This window comes from Atractosteus spatula, chromosome 8, assembly GCF_055471065.1.
Source record: "Atractosteus spatula isolate fAtrSpa1 chromosome 8, fAtrSpa1.hap1, whole genome shotgun sequence".
NCBI classification, from domain to species: Eukaryota; Metazoa; Chordata; class Actinopteri; order Semionotiformes; family Lepisosteidae; genus Atractosteus; species Atractosteus spatula.
The window spans coordinates 23,137,800-23,153,839 of NC_142713.1; the positions used below are offsets into that span (position 1 = coordinate 23,137,800).

Here is a 16,040-nt window from a genome sequence, read left to right on the forward strand (position 1 = left end):
TGATCTGTTTTCTGAACTTTGTGTGACATTTAAAGTTACAAGACAAATGGAATGCCAGAATGCTTCTAAATCTTCAAATTCCCCATGGAATGGTTTCACAAGTAAGTAGAATGGAATCTTATAGCTCCCACTACTCCAAAACCGGTCCATCTAATTAATTATTTTTCAAATCCTTAAGGGCCTATTAAGTAAAAGAAGAAAGAAATGTGAGCAAAAGTTAAAAATCAAGTTACATGTTTTCCAATAGGCATGAAGGACACAAGAACACAAGTCTTGTGTTAATGAGTACCACCATTAATGTGGTTAAATGTATGTGGTATGATAGTGCAGATTTGGCTACATTGTACTGCTTTATTACAGCATCAACACAGAACAGTGATTAACGCATGTTAAAGTAAATGATAATATGGTGTGATTGTTTCAAATTAAATAAACTGTTAGCCAAGTGAGCCAAAGATACTGAACATACAGGATTTGCATTAAGCAAAACATGGACAAATTGAAATTAAAAGAAACAGAAAAAACTGCACTTTAAACACTAGATTAAAAGCATTTATGTTCATAGATTCATTGGAACTGAAATGAACTGTATAGTATATATAATGTACATTTTGTGCTGTCTTATATAAGTAATATACTATGTCATAAACTTGTTATGAATTAAACAGAAACAATACAGGCTGATTAAGATTTGTCTACCTGAATGACAATAGCTGCCCTTTCCATAATATCCAAGCATATGTCCTGTGAAGTACAGGTATGTGAAGAGCTGTCTTTGTTCCAGTTGTTCTTGCAAATAGAGTATTTCCTCCAAGCTGACTGTATCACCAAGGCAGCAGCTTGTTGAGCAAGGAGCAATCTAATATTTCTGCGGCATAAGTGTCCCCGCCAATGACTCTGGATAACAACTGCTGCAATGCTGTAGAGAACAGAACTGTAATATCAGGGCCCTTATACTGTGCATTATTTCACACATGCAAATTCTTCACAAAAACATATTTTAACTTATTTTAACAACAGATGCATAGATAACTAGTCTAGGACCAAATATGCAATGCACCTATTTAGGTTAATTTGTTGAATACAATAGATTCTGATATAAATCAAATCAATAAGAATATTACTATATACAACATTTCGGCTGTGAAGAGAAGGCTATGACTATGCATGCTGACGCAGCTACCCACCAGAACCACTACTATATGCATTCTTAACTCTTGAAAAGGCTAGGTCTGTTAGTCAAGGGATGAATAAATCGAATCTGCCCTGTGTAACACAAACAAACCAAAACCATGTAATATGACATTAAGTTTAAAAATCAAACTAAAAAAAATTCCAACATTACTTTTTAATGTCTTTGTATTGACAGTGATGAATGTTTTTTCTGAGCAGTCTTGAAGGGCCATGAGCTATTTCAATGTGTTGGCAGGACACAGCAGTGTCACTTCTCTCCCTTTTGTCTTTGACAACTCTTTCCTTACTTTCTCCAATTCTAAGTGAAGAAATTTCTGCATTCACTCCTGATATTTGGCCTTCCTGATTTCCCTCTTCTTGGCTGACTGTGCAGCAGTTGACTGTAGGCTGAACTTGGCTTGCAGTGATCCATCTTGTAGAAGGATCTTTTGAGACCTGGTTATTTTCCTTGGCTTTGCTGATAAAAGGGATATTGTGCTGATGCCTGTCACTGCCTTCTTGCATCAAAAGGTTGCTTTGAGTTTCTGGTTCATCTCCATCGTTGACGCTCAGATCTCCATATTCATGAGCATATCTGTGTTCCTCAGCTAGTGTAATCAGTTCATCGCTTTGCTGACTTCTAATCATTGGGACATCCAGAGGGCTGAGAATACTTCTAAATAAGACATTATAAAACTGAATTACTTTCATTAAATTATCATTTTACTAATTTAATTATTAATGGATTAAGTGACTTTTTATGAAAAGATGACAGCATTTTCAATGATACTGTAACTACCACAACAAAATTAATGTTAACTTTGTGCATTTATTCCATCTTAATTCAGTAGAAACATAAGCAGTTTGGCTATCAAAAAGTAATGAACAATTGTTGAGTAGACCAAGTAATTGGCTTAAAAAGTCTTATACCTACTACTCTATCACATCATTTTAAATCAGTTAAAATGGAGGTCTGAAACAAACAGCAAAACACAACTATTGACGATTACAAGCTGTATATATATTAATATATTATAAAAAGAGTGTGATCAATAGAGTTTATTTTGGGCACACTGTGTATCCCTAAAACACATTAGTATTTGTCACAATGTTTCCTTTTAAGCCCAGTACAAAACAGTACAAAGACTACTAAATGACAAATTATTCTATTAGCAATGGTGGGATTCTTAACCCTGCCAACCGACCTTTGTAGTAATCTCTACCACAATTTAGGTCAACTGAGCTGACCTAGGTAGCATGGGTCAAAAATCTTTAAGTTCTTAATAATGCTGCTCCTATTCAAATCCTCTGAAAGAGTATCTCAGGCACCATCCCACAGTAATCATCACCCATATACCTGCTTGTTCAACAGGAGGTCAAAATCATTTACTATGTTTATCATCATCTTGTAGCATGTTTTTAAAACATGCTAAATACCATAGTAGCACAGTAGTAGATTGCTTAAATAGCAGAGTAGCACAATTAAATGGAGATTTGGCTTGGGTTTCATCCCCGTAACTATTAAAATTAATCAAGTGTATTATCCCATACATAGCAAAAATAGTTGTAATTCATATTTAAAGATTTGTCATTTTTAAATGATACAATATTACTGCTGTCTGAATAAAATGGATGGAAATGAGCAAAATTTACAAACACCAGAAAATTATGCCATAGAAAAATACTTTTATAGGAGTCCAGACTGACAGCTATTCCAGAAATACACCATTAAAAATATATTTTAAAGGAAAAAAATAAAACAGTAAAATGTAACAAATTAAATGAAAGTGGAAGTTTTTATTCTTTAATTATTTAAAGAATAATTCTGTTTGCAAGATAAAACTAACTAAAAAGGGAACTGAAGTTACTGACATAGGATGAGAAGAAATAAGAATACAGAGAAAATGATCAAATCATAAAACAGCCTTATAATATTAAGCATTGGTTGTTGACACTGCTTCAGTTTAAATATCTGGTAGTACTACAGCTATGCGGTCTACTTTAGATCATTGTAGCACAGTGCTCTTGAGACAGACTTTTCACCTTTGTAAACCATAGTCTGACATCGGGTCAGGTCGTAAATTGGTTATGGTGGCCTGAACCTAAACCCAAAAGCAACGTTGCCCACACCAATGAAAAAAAAAATTGCACAAAGCAGCCTAAACTGAAACAATTGTAGTGCTCTTGTCATGAGAGACCCCAAATTGAACTGCTGTGGAGGCTCAACTGCTTTTCATCTTTTCCAAAGCATAATTTACAAAGGTCAGAGGGATTAAGGCAAAATGTCATAACACTGCATAAGAACCTTTAGTTTACTTGTAGGTGGTCTATGAAGATTCAAAGGGTTTGACTGCCTTGGTTAAGGATAATAATAATTGTATTGCTTTATAGCCTATACTGTATCTGTAAGGCACCACAAAAATTATTTAATATTTTGTTAGAATTGTCTATTATTTTTGTTATATCCACCTGATTTCTAGAATAACCAATTTTGTTCTTTACATCTCAGTTTGCAGCTAAGAACCTCATGATTGGACACAGGGGGAGAATGAGTAAGTGCATGCAGACATGTCCAACCATTTTTCTTTTAACACATCACAAGTAACACAGTCTTGTACCAGAGGTTCAACAATGACTGGGGAAAAGACACATCCCTCACTGACAGCACTGCATGCCTGCAAGTGCTCAAGAGGCCTCAGTATTGCTGAGAAACCTCGCTGACTAATGCTACTTCACCCTCAGAGGCACTCAGTCCACTGTTCAACCATACATCCCAATCAGCTAGTGACTTGATGCCAGCTCAGGCCCATGAGCATAGAGCCCAACGTGCACTTGGGTGAACACGTTTACCGACTGAGCCACTTGGGAAGCCTCAAGTAACCATTTCTTAAGTTAAAAAGAATCTGAAACTACAGCAAACATTAACATTATTTATACTGTTCAATTATCCATCCATTATTTTCTAACCACTTTATCCAAAACAGGGTTGCGGAGGAGCCATTCTGCGGAGGATTCCATATCCCAGTCTATTCTGGGATATACCCTGGACAAGATACCTGTTCATCACAGGACACACACTCACACCAAGCCAAACTTCCCAGGAGCCAACTATTCTACCTTTGGACTGCGGAAGGAAACAAAAAATACATGCAAACACAGGGAGAACATACAAACTCCACACATATACTGTAGCACCCCAGATACTGAAATTGAATCAGGACCCCCATGCTGTGAGGCAGCAACACTAACCAAAGCACCACCATGCCACAATTATATGTTTATCATATGAAGTGTTATTTATTTTGGAAAAGTATCTTAACATTGCAACACATGCTCTAACAGATTCAAAATTTACCATATTTCAACTTTGGTTCTTTCTCTCACTTAATGTAATCTGTGATTTTATCCTTTCCATCACAATTATTGTCCTGTTTCTCTCACCACTTCATGTTACCACAGAAATCCACATATAGAGTAATGAAAAAATACAATTTAAGAAAGATTTAAACCTTTTTAAAAAGCCAGGTCACTTGGTAAAAATAACCAGTGTATGCGCCAAACAACAAAACCCATAGCTTAGCTCTCACAACCTCTGCCAGGTCTCACTGGATGACTTTTCTGTAAAGACAGCCAAAGGCAGCATTTCCTGTTGGTTTCTAGTCAAGATGGAGTAAAGCCTGGAGCAAGCACACATCTTGTGAGGTACAGTACTAGCTCATTTGCTGAGGTCCAGCCTGATTAAACTTTGTAGACAGCAAGGCAGGTAGAATCTAAAGAATAATACTTACTGAAGTTCCCTATCATGTCTCTTGAGCAGGAGCTCTAGCTGCTTAAGCTGTGCTTGACAAAGTGCCAAGAAGCTCCCTGGCGGTGGTCTAGTGCTTCTGTCTGTGAGATATACTTGTGTAGAACTGATAGGCTCCCCATTAATCTTCTTTAAGCCAGGTAATATCTTTTGCAAAGAAGACCTGAAAAGCAGAAGAGTGAAAGTTGAAGATTCTTGGTTTTCATTTGCTATAAAAAACTTATAAACCATCATACTTATTTTTTGACAAAGAAACAGGGAATTCTAACAGAGAACACTGTTATATATTACAATTGTTTACTAAAAATTAAATACTATGTATCCAGCAAGGTTACAGTAAGATTAGATCATGCATTACATTTTCTTCCCAGTGTCTAGTTTTTTACTTCATTGTGATCACACCCTTTGCATACACTTTTTGAACACAAACGTCTTACCCTTATGTGAACTCTGGATCAGTGTCAATGTTAGCGAGCTCTAGGTTCCAAGGGCCATTCAGTGCTCTGGTTTTCATCCCACATAAGCTCTTAATTTAGCCAATTGACTAATTATTTGCTTAATTAAATTAATTTAACTCTCTTTTCAGGTGTAAAGTAGACAATGAATTAAAGGCATTTAGAACTTTTTATAGACGGTAACCATCTAAGAACAGAACTGAGGAACTGCATTTTAAATTTTTTACATTTTTAATAAACATATATGTGTAGTCGCTTATTAATAAAAACTGAAGAACAGGGAATTAATCTTTCAATTTCAATTCTAATACATTCTAAAATAGGATATTTATAAATGTACTGTTATATTCTGATCCATCTACCTATTCACTTTCAGTCCTGATCCACTTTTTTGTACTGGTAAGGGTTTCAGTATATTGGGTTTGTATATTTATAGATCTTTAAGTCAGGAAAAAAATGAAGAATGCATTTGCGGCATAAATTGTTATTACACTGTAGTTATCATATTACAGTTACTACATATTACAGTTGATAACTGTATTATAGTTATCAGTCATACATTTAGGGTTAACCTACATTACAATTTGCATTTAATTTGTCAAATCATATTAGACTGATCTTTGTGGTTCCACTTTAAAACTGGGCCTCCAAACATTCATGGCATGTGCACTGAAGCATTAAAAATGGTACACTTATAGGTGAGAACATTTACGCATACCTTTTGTAAACATTTTTTTTTCCAAATTTAAACTCTATCCCAGAGTAGAGGGAACAAGTAAACACTGGCTGTGTAGTATCCACAGAACATTATTACTACACATTTTTAACCACTTAAACTGGCTTGAGTATGATATTACTAATGGATATAGTATGCTGGTAGAAAATCTGAGACCTCACATTCTCTTTTCTCCACATATAAGGCACCCAGGTTAACTTATGGTAACATAATGTCATAGCTCATAGCAAGAGAAAGGTCACCCTCTGTAAGAATGTTGCTGTTGCTGGCAGGTAAGTTACAAAGCAGCAATACCCGAGAACTTGTGGGCTGTGAATCCACCATTACTCTACTCCAGTAGTGCTACTAACTGACAAGAAACACTTGTAATCAACATAGACCTATTCAACCACTTGTAATGAGTCACAAGAGACTCCCTGAAGGATTGTTCCTGTACAGAAACAACTATGGCTGGTACCACAACTGGGGACCATTGAAGATCTATAAAGCTAATTTAAGTCTTGATTCCAGATTCAGAATCAGATGAATCAGATCTACCAATGTGCTGACCACTATTGGAAAGTAGGGCTTTACCAATACGTACCATGTCGTTTGTTGCATTTGTTTGAGCTGATAGTGGACACATTATGTGTAAATAACTTACAGAGGTGATGGATTTTAATACCACAAGACCATATGCAATGTAATGCATGTCCCACGTAATTTTTTTACAAATGATTAAATGATATGACAGCCAAAATGTATTAACTTAACATTAAAAAAATTAAATGTTTATTAATCTGGGATGGGAGGCTTGGATTGCATATTTCAGGTCTAATGTACAGTATAAAAATATATTCTAACAGCATCCGCGCACTTGCAATGCATCTTGTCAACATAGACTAATGGGTTTCAAAAACAGCTGATAATTACTTTCCTTTTTTCCTTTGAATATGATATATTTGCATGGTTCCATATTTCATGTCCATGATTTAAGCCTCTTAATAATATTGATTAAAACATACTCTACCTGATCACTGCATGGTTTATTCTTTTAAGACATCAATTAGTGATATACCTAGCTTTTAAAAAACATTCAAATTAATTTATCCTACAACTCTTGCTATTCTAATGCATGTTATTCATACCATTCTGAATATCTAGGAGTCGTTGTCCAAATGCATCACACATATGGTTTTAAAGTGTCTGAAATGTTCAGGTTCACAATGTGTCGCAGCAAGACAAGTGATCCCTACAACCACTCACTTACTTTTTTCTTTTTTTTTAGTTTTGAAAATGTTTACTTTGAACAGATGAAACCACTTAAAAATGTGGATAAAATATGTACCAAGTTTGACATTAAGGACCCCAGAAAGTCAACAAGATTGCTGTCAATACAGAACAAAAGATTTCATTTTTGCTTGATGCTCTCATGAAGGAAGTATGTGATGACATGGAGTGTAGATTAAAGGCTAAAGGGGTATTTGGGCTTCAATTCATGCCTGGACTCTAGGTTGCCAGTCAAGCATTATTTGTTTCAAAATGTTACGACTTAAAACTTAAGTGATTAAATCTGAGCAGCTATTGGTTGCCTTGATGTAAACCGAAAGTTCAGCTGTAGGATATTATGACATGTACCCCATGCCCTGGGCTAAGGACATGCTTTTAGATGGAATCTAAAAAATCTCTATAAGAAACACAATCAAGCCAAGATGGTATTGCCCAGTATTTATTTCATATATTAAAATGAAATAGTAAGACATTTCTTATAAATTGTATTAATTTATATTGTGTTGTTAAAATGTACAGAATAAAAACAAATTAATATATTGTCAAACACTGTAAATTATTTTGTGAGAAGACAAGTGAAATAAAAAAATTGCCTTTTCTTTTTGTATTTTGGTGATTTATGCTTAATAGCTTAATACATCCAAAAAATATGCTTGATACATCCAAATCAACTTTAAATGTTACAGCATGGAATACATATGGATTAAATAATATATCTATAAAGATATCATATTTATATACATATATAAATATGATGTATATGCCCAATCTTATAAACATATTTATGTGAATAAAATTTGCATATAATAAGATAATATAATCCTTTGTCATTTTGTTGTTCTTGTAATTTGTATCATACAATAACTGTTTGTGTAGCTGACATGTACATTATTTAGCAGGCACAGTGATCACGTATGCCAATGCTGAGACAAATTAAAAGTTCCTTTTTTCGCTCATTACAAAAATAATTTTTTGGACAGTAAATTCATTTGCAGATTATTATTAAACTCCACAAATTACTGTTTGTATCCTTTAGCTTCAATTGAAATGTAAGTAAAAAGATAAGAAAAATATTACAGTGTGAGCATACAGTACATATCATTAATAGTTGGACATGCAGAGTACAGTAAGAAAAACAAATTGTTTGGGAGCATTCATTAATTCAACTTGAAAGTATCTTGAAGTAGAATGATCTTGGTTGTAGCATTTCCAGCTGTTGCCTTCTTTGAGAAGGAATGAAACTGTATTTCATTTAGTAAAAACTTCCTTGAAAACACTGTTGCTTAAAAAGGATCAATTAATCATCACAAAAGTGAAATGCACTCCTTTTCATGAGCTCAGACTGCTTTTAAAATATAATTCTTCGCAATATTCTTTAGTGCTTTAATTTAGCTGGTGTTATCACTGGCCAGAGATGAAAGTGTTGGGCGACTTGGGAAAGACTATAGCTAATTCCATTGTTGGCATTAAGGGTTACGCAAAGTTCAATGTAACATTTGGCCTAAGTTTCAGTCAATGGTGGAACCTAAAAAAAATCCCTGTGTAAAACCAACAAATATTTCAGTTTGTTTGCAGGACTTAGCATTAGCCAAGTTGCCTTGAAAGGGTTATAAGTAATGTAATGCAGATAAAAACAACAGCAGTATCTAACTTCCTTATCTGACAGTGCCGATACACGCAACTAAATAAGAGACTTCATGGAAGTTACAGAAACATGAAACAGTTTTTCTAGCACAGCTTAATGAAAATTATTATAACAGTGACTAACATTATATAAAATTCCCAAAAAGGAAATGTCCTAAAAAAGGCACAAAGTTAATCAGTTAATTTTAAGACTGTAATGCTTTCTTTTTTTACTTTCTGTAAGGCTAAATATTCAAAATATCAAAATCGATTAATATCATTCCATAAGAAAAAATAATATTTTTTTACATATTTGGTGGTACTGAGATGTTATATATCAGCTAAGTATTTTTTATCACTTCATATGAATGTGACAATAAGAACTTAAAATACCAATGCTAAAAATATTTGGCCTAAATAAAGTGATATTACTGTATGAATATCATACATTGCTCAACTGAATCTGGAAAAACTTGTTGAGAAGGTGGAGTTGCTGACCATTAATGCAAAGAAGATATAATTGTCAAAATCTTTACATTAGAATACAATCATATACACAAGCTAATTTAAAAAAAAATATTTATACTAAGATTTTAAGTATACATTTTATCAGTATGGTTCTTTTCAAATGTATGGGCATCTGTCTTAACAACTGCCTGTGCCGAAAAACATTTGCAAAAAAAAACATATGACAGAGGAACATATGATGAGATTAATTACAAAATAATTGTGTTTAATTGTTACCCTAATATGTGTGTTAAACTTAAAGGTTTTAATGACTAAATTATATTCCAATAAACTGTAGTCAGAAAACATATTTTTCAACATCATCTCACTATTTTCAACGTTTATAAAAGGCCATTTAAATTTTTTAGAAAATAGTTATAGTATATATAGTTTTTTTGTGAATAAGGTATAAACCCAGAACAAAATAGTACACACCCCTTTATTGTTTAAGTATGGAAAGATTTGTTATAGGAAAATGACATGTATCTGAAGTGCTTGAGCTTCTCTTTGGTAATATTCACTCTTTGAAAACTAAATAAAATGTTTATTTTGTGCTGGAGAAGGCTTTTGGATACAAATGATAGAAACGAATGTGAAACAACAATTAAGAATGTGATTCATACACCCCCTTGTGGCACAAGTGTGCTATTCTGACAAGTGTGCTGATACTGTTGCCATTTCTATTTCATATCTTTTACCTCTTAGAATGCTTATTATAAAATATATATTTTTATTTCACAGAATATGGTAACTTGGTTTTCAAAAAGACTTTCAAACTTTGTGAGATATAAGGATATATGTTGGTACTTAAGCAAAGCTGAATTCCACATGGAATTTAGAACTTAATGTTTTAAGAGAATGACAAAATTAGATATACAATCATATGTATATACTACAGGTATACTTACAGTATATCATATAAACCACAGATGTGTAAAATGTAAAAGAAACTCTATATTAACCTGGAATGCTTTGTGTGTCTTCCAAGCCTAATCCATCTATTTAACTCTTGTGAACTACAAAGTGGTTTTTAAATTTTGAGAAATAAACACCTGCTGTGATTTTCTGCAACACTTTTTATCTACACTTACACTTTTTATTACTGTTCAAGTACACATCATATGGTATTTGTTGGGTCAACAAGCAATGAACAGAGAGTGCAATATTTTGCAGATTTATTTATTGATCTATATTTAATAACTGATATACTGGATAGCTAGTTACACCTACAGTATTAGAAATTATTTCACTTATCTTGTTGTGTGTAGCCTATAAAAGCTTAAACCAAGCACTGTTTACTGTATGACAAATGGAAAAAAAATCTACTAAAGAATGTTTGTCAGCACATTCTGGTTAAAAAACAAATCTATGCCTGTTTGACGTATGAAAAAATTATATATGATATCAGGAAAGAATACGTAATAAGTCTTTAAGAGGATATGAAATCCATAGGTTAACGTGCTGTTGTTTACTACCACTGACTCTCTGCAGGTACTCCAGGGTTCAGTCACACTTTGGGAAACATTAGAAGCTAGATACTGTAGCACCTGAATCAGATTTTTATTTTAACTGACACATTTTAGATTCTTTAGGTGTGTTTATGAATATTATACACAAGATGTATTTTATGGTACAATTATACTATGTACAAGGCACATAGTATAATTGCGTTGTTAGGAAGAAATATCTTCAGCTGTTTCTGAATCTCATTGTGCTTTGTCTTATATGAGGCATGTTGCATACAGTATAGGTTATTTACAAGGAGGATTCACTGTAAAACGTTAGGTGGCAGCATAGTTATACTTTTTGCTGCTTCTGGGTAATTGGAACATTGTAACCTAAGTAAATGTTTAAAAAATATAAAATTAGTATAAAAAAGAGTTTAGTGAGATACACTATGGAAGTTTTTTAAATGGGACAACGAAGAATACAGTATTATTCCATATTATATATTTTTTACATTGAGACTGTGGCAATATGTAACTTTAATTTATGCTAATTAAAAATCTTGTCATCTAACTTTACAAACTGCTGCAATACAGAAAACTGTAGAAAACAGACAATAATATAAACAATAGTAGGTGTTTATGCCACTTTACTCATATATTAACAATATATTTGTTATATTTATGTATATTTTAACTGGTAAATAACAATTACTACTATAGTTTTATTTCTTTAGTATTGCTTTTTGTGAACAGTGAAATAGAGCACTGCTGATTAATTGGAGATCGATGTGTGCCTTGAAAATGCTTTAAGGAACGCTAATTCAGTTTTAAGAAAAAAAAAGCTTTACCTCCAATTAGTTTCTTGCTGAATAGGATTTCCAGTCAAATTAATCTCCCTGAGATTTGTGGAGCCTTCAAGGGACAAATGAACATCTCTCAGCTCTGAAAATAGAGAGGTATGGTATCAACAAGAGTCTACAATACATCTGGGACAATTTGTAATTGATCTGTTTATATTCTTAAATTCTGTACTAAATGTTTGCTTGTGCACCAATTGTGTTACTGATTGTATTGATTTTATTTACTAAAATATTTACTCAAACTGAAATTTAACTTTGATTATAAATACATGAGGTAAATGTATTGTACACCTATTTAAAATCATTTTAGAGATATCTAGAAAGGTGTGTTTTTTTACATCAACAAAAATAAACATACCTGATATGCAGTTACAACTCACATCAAGCTCCTTTAAAGACAAGAAGTCAAGCAGTGGAGGTATATGGGTCAAGCTATAAGTAATGTAAGAACATACATACATTTGAGAAATTATAGAATTAAACTTCACATACAATATACAGTATAATTATACATTCATACTGTGAATACATTTCAAACTGTAAACATTGTTAATACTATCAAGATTTCTCTCTAAATTGGTAGAAATTGGAACACGTTTGCTTCATTCAAAAGTAATGAAATCAGCAACAGAATTATAACATGTTGGTAATAATAGCAATATTAGATCTTACATGGTAGATAAAAATTTGCATCTGAGTACCTGTGCATTTACAATATTATTTTCTCTCAATAATGGAATTACATAGAAATCAAATCCAGAAAATGAAGCCCTTTTAAAGAAGTAATAGTCAGCTGAAACACAATAACCCCTCATCTCCAGAGATAACCAGAAGAATTGTCTTATTCTTTCAAGACAAAATATTCTATTAAGAAAAGATACGGAGAAAACGTGTACTGCAGATTACATGTGCAATGGCTCTTTAATAAAAAGTTTTAATTTAATGTAACGGCAAGTAGAATAGGGCATCAAATTCTGAGAACTGCCTAAGTTATACACATCAGATGCTGTATAGTGGTATGACAGAATAATAACAGTGTTAAAGTTTCTTAAATGCCATATCACACCACAGCATCTGAAGAAACACATTTGCATCACCCAATTACATTAACGTGTTAACAAGAATGTAAAGATCTCTGAAGGTTTTGTGATTTCTAAATAATAAATGAGCATCATTAAAAATAGCATACATAAGATAAGGCTTGTCTTTAAAAACACGCAGTTAGTTTAAATAGATGAGTAAAAAAGAAAGTGAGCAAATGTGAAATTGAAAATGAGGGTGGAAGCAATATCTCTTTTGCTACTTACAGCAAATAGAATTCATCATGTCTAAAAAAACAGGAAAAAATATTTGCGGTTCACCTGTTTTGTGATAATGAAAGGACCTGTAAAAGGGGAAGCCAGCAAGCTGATAAGCTTTCCAGTGATGTGATGCTGTTGTCATCTATATACAACTCCTTCATCAAGACGTGGTTTACCAAACTGGGTGGCTATAAAAAATGAAAGCATTCAAATACAGTAGCTGTTTTTAGAACATGTTTAGAAAAGCAGCCATACATTACATATCTGTCTTTCATACTTTACACTGCATATATTCAGAAAATGTATATACAGTATTTACACTGAATATATAGTATATTCAGATAAATGTAGTAATCTTCTGAGACATACAGTAACATCTAAATACCAAACAACCATGTTACAAATCAAAGCATATTGAATATTAACTCAAATGAAGAAATGCAAGGTAGATTATTTCTCAATTTAAGGTTATTAGTCAAAGTGATCAGCTCAAAGTGTATGTCTTTTTATCTTATCCTTTCACATCAATTATGCACACTAAGAATAAACCTGGAATAAATGAAAACATAAATCACCCAAGGATCAATATGTACTTTTTTGGCTTGTACTTTAATAACTATGATTTTCTATACATCTGTAATACTGTTCCATAATAAAGGAGCTATCATGTCATGTTAATATTACCTCTGTAAGATTATTTCCCTGTAGCTTCAATGTACAGAGCAGAGCACAATTTTCTATCCCTTCAATTTCTGTAAGATGATTGTAGGAACAGTCAAGGTGCAAGAGAGTGGCTACATCTTTCAGGCCTTTGGTGCTGATTAACTGATTATGACTTAACACTAGCCTTTGGAGTTTCTTTAAAGATTCCAAGCCACCTAGAATATGAAACAAAAAACAATATGTCAGCATAGAATCAGCTGAGGGAATTAGTGTAAATAAATAGGAATAAATCACTGCAGTTGAATTCTGGACTGGTAATTTTTGACATTTTGTCAAATTCATGTCATTTTGACATGAATTTCAAAACAGTTCACAGTTTACTACATATGCATTCATAAATATTTACCAGTACTCTAGTTTGTTAATTACTTAATTAAGTGTTGATTATTGTTAATTATTGCATTATAGAACAACAGCACCACATCACACACTGCAAAAATGATTTGATTCAATTCGTTTCCTAAATTTGAATAAAACAAAATACTATTTTATTAAAAAAAGGTTCTAGGGAACCAACATTTTTAATAAAAATATTCTAATTAATCAATGTCAAATGAAGATTTATTGAGCATAATATCATTATTATGTATTTGTTATCCTATAGAATAATACAGTTTACCAGTAGGTATGTTCTGTCAGAACATTCATTTTCATTCAGTCCATTTTCAGTTTATGTTTTCTTCTAAGCAAATCACTACTCATAATGTTTGTTGCTTCATTCATAATTACTAATAGATGATGATAAATACCTTGTTACTTAAATGTAATAAGAAAGAGTACAAAAGCCACATGTGATTCTCTGTTACAATGAAATAATTATTTTCTTAAGTAAATGTGATCATTATTATTTGTTCACAATACTTTCAAAGTTTTGTTAGTTTGCACAATACCATACTGCCATCTAGTGGCTGCAACTACTAGTTAATTCTATGTTCTGTACTCCTACCGTATTTACTTTCCTGCCAAATTACATCTACAGTCAATACTAATTCTATGTTGCTTTTAAAAGGATTTAAATTTACAATAGTTTAATAATATAATAAGAAAATTATGTTAATTTTGTGCTTTTGACCTTCGTGACACTCAATATTCTTTATTTGCATGTGTCCTGATGGAGAGATTTTCTGACAGAATGTCACCTTAAAAAAGTAGCAATAGACACAAATTAATAAGGAAACACAGACAAATGGGCACTGTAACAGATTTCTCAGAGTCATCTGTGTTGGTCTGCACTACTACTTAGAGACCAATTAGAGAGAGAAAGAAATACAGGGATTTGTGACTGTGTTTAATCATCTCCCTATAAAAAGGCTCTAAACACAGGTCTAATCAGTTTGGAGTATTCAGGTAGATTGGGGTTTTAATAAATGTAATAAAACTTTATAATAAAATAATAATAATATGATTTTAATAAAATAGTATAGATATCATACAGTATTTCTTAAAAGGATTATACTGCACATCACATCAATAATATCACTAAATTACCTACGATTTTTAAATACTTGCTTTCTTCTCGGAGGGTTTTACTAGGAAGTGGAAATATACTTTAAATATACATTATTAAGTACATTTTAAAATACATAATAATTAAAAATTAAAAATATAACAAAAATGTCTTCTTACAAATACGTGTGATGTGATTATGTGACAGTTCAAGTGCATGTAGATTAACAGCTCCATCCAAACCATGAATAGATGCAAGCTGATTATGATTCAGGAGAAGAACATCAAGGTTATCCATACCCTGACAGTTAATGTACTGGATTGCATTTTCCTTGAAAAACAAAATAAAGAAATAATTGTGTTGTCATACAGGCTGAAAGCATCAAAAATTGTGAATCAAGATTTTTTTTGATCAAACTGATTTTGTTAAAAAATATTCATAATAATATATTCAGGTCACTTAAAGGATTAAAACTTTACAATTAAGGAATAAAATTAAATGTTACCTGCACATTAATATACTTAAGATCTTTGCACCCACTGATACCATCTAAAGCTTTTAATCCACATCTTTTCATTGTCAGCATTTGTAATTTAGTACACTCAGACAGAGTAGAAAGGCTACAGCCAGGTAAGTCTTGAAGGGTAACTGCTGTAACCTACAATAGAAAATGTGCATGTCAATCAAAACTAT

The 16,040-nt window shown here is 32.4% G+C and overlaps 1 protein-coding gene across 1 annotated transcript in view; it reads right to left on the bottom strand.

Moving 5' to 3' along the window:
* Positions 1–16,040, bottom strand: part of lrriq1 (leucine-rich repeats and IQ motif containing 1) — a 53,062-nt gene that overhangs the window by 30,012 nt on the left and 7,010 nt on the right. Inside the window, exons 10-18 of the mRNA XM_088922589.1 lie at positions 15,853–16,005; positions 15,527–15,677; positions 13,862–14,055; positions 13,238–13,365; positions 12,235–12,308; positions 11,865–11,958; positions 4,962–5,141; positions 1,346–1,849; positions 700–919 (exon numbers count right to left, since the gene is read on the bottom strand). Of these exons, the coding sequence (XP_088778715.1) occupies positions 700–919; positions 1,346–1,849; positions 4,962–5,141; positions 11,865–11,958; positions 12,235–12,308; positions 13,238–13,365; positions 13,862–14,055; positions 15,527–15,677; positions 15,853–16,005 (1,698 nt within the window). The remainder of the gene's footprint in view (positions 1–699; positions 920–1,345; positions 1,850–4,961; positions 5,142–11,864; positions 11,959–12,234; positions 12,309–13,237; positions 13,366–13,861; positions 14,056–15,526; positions 15,678–15,852; positions 16,006–16,040) is intronic.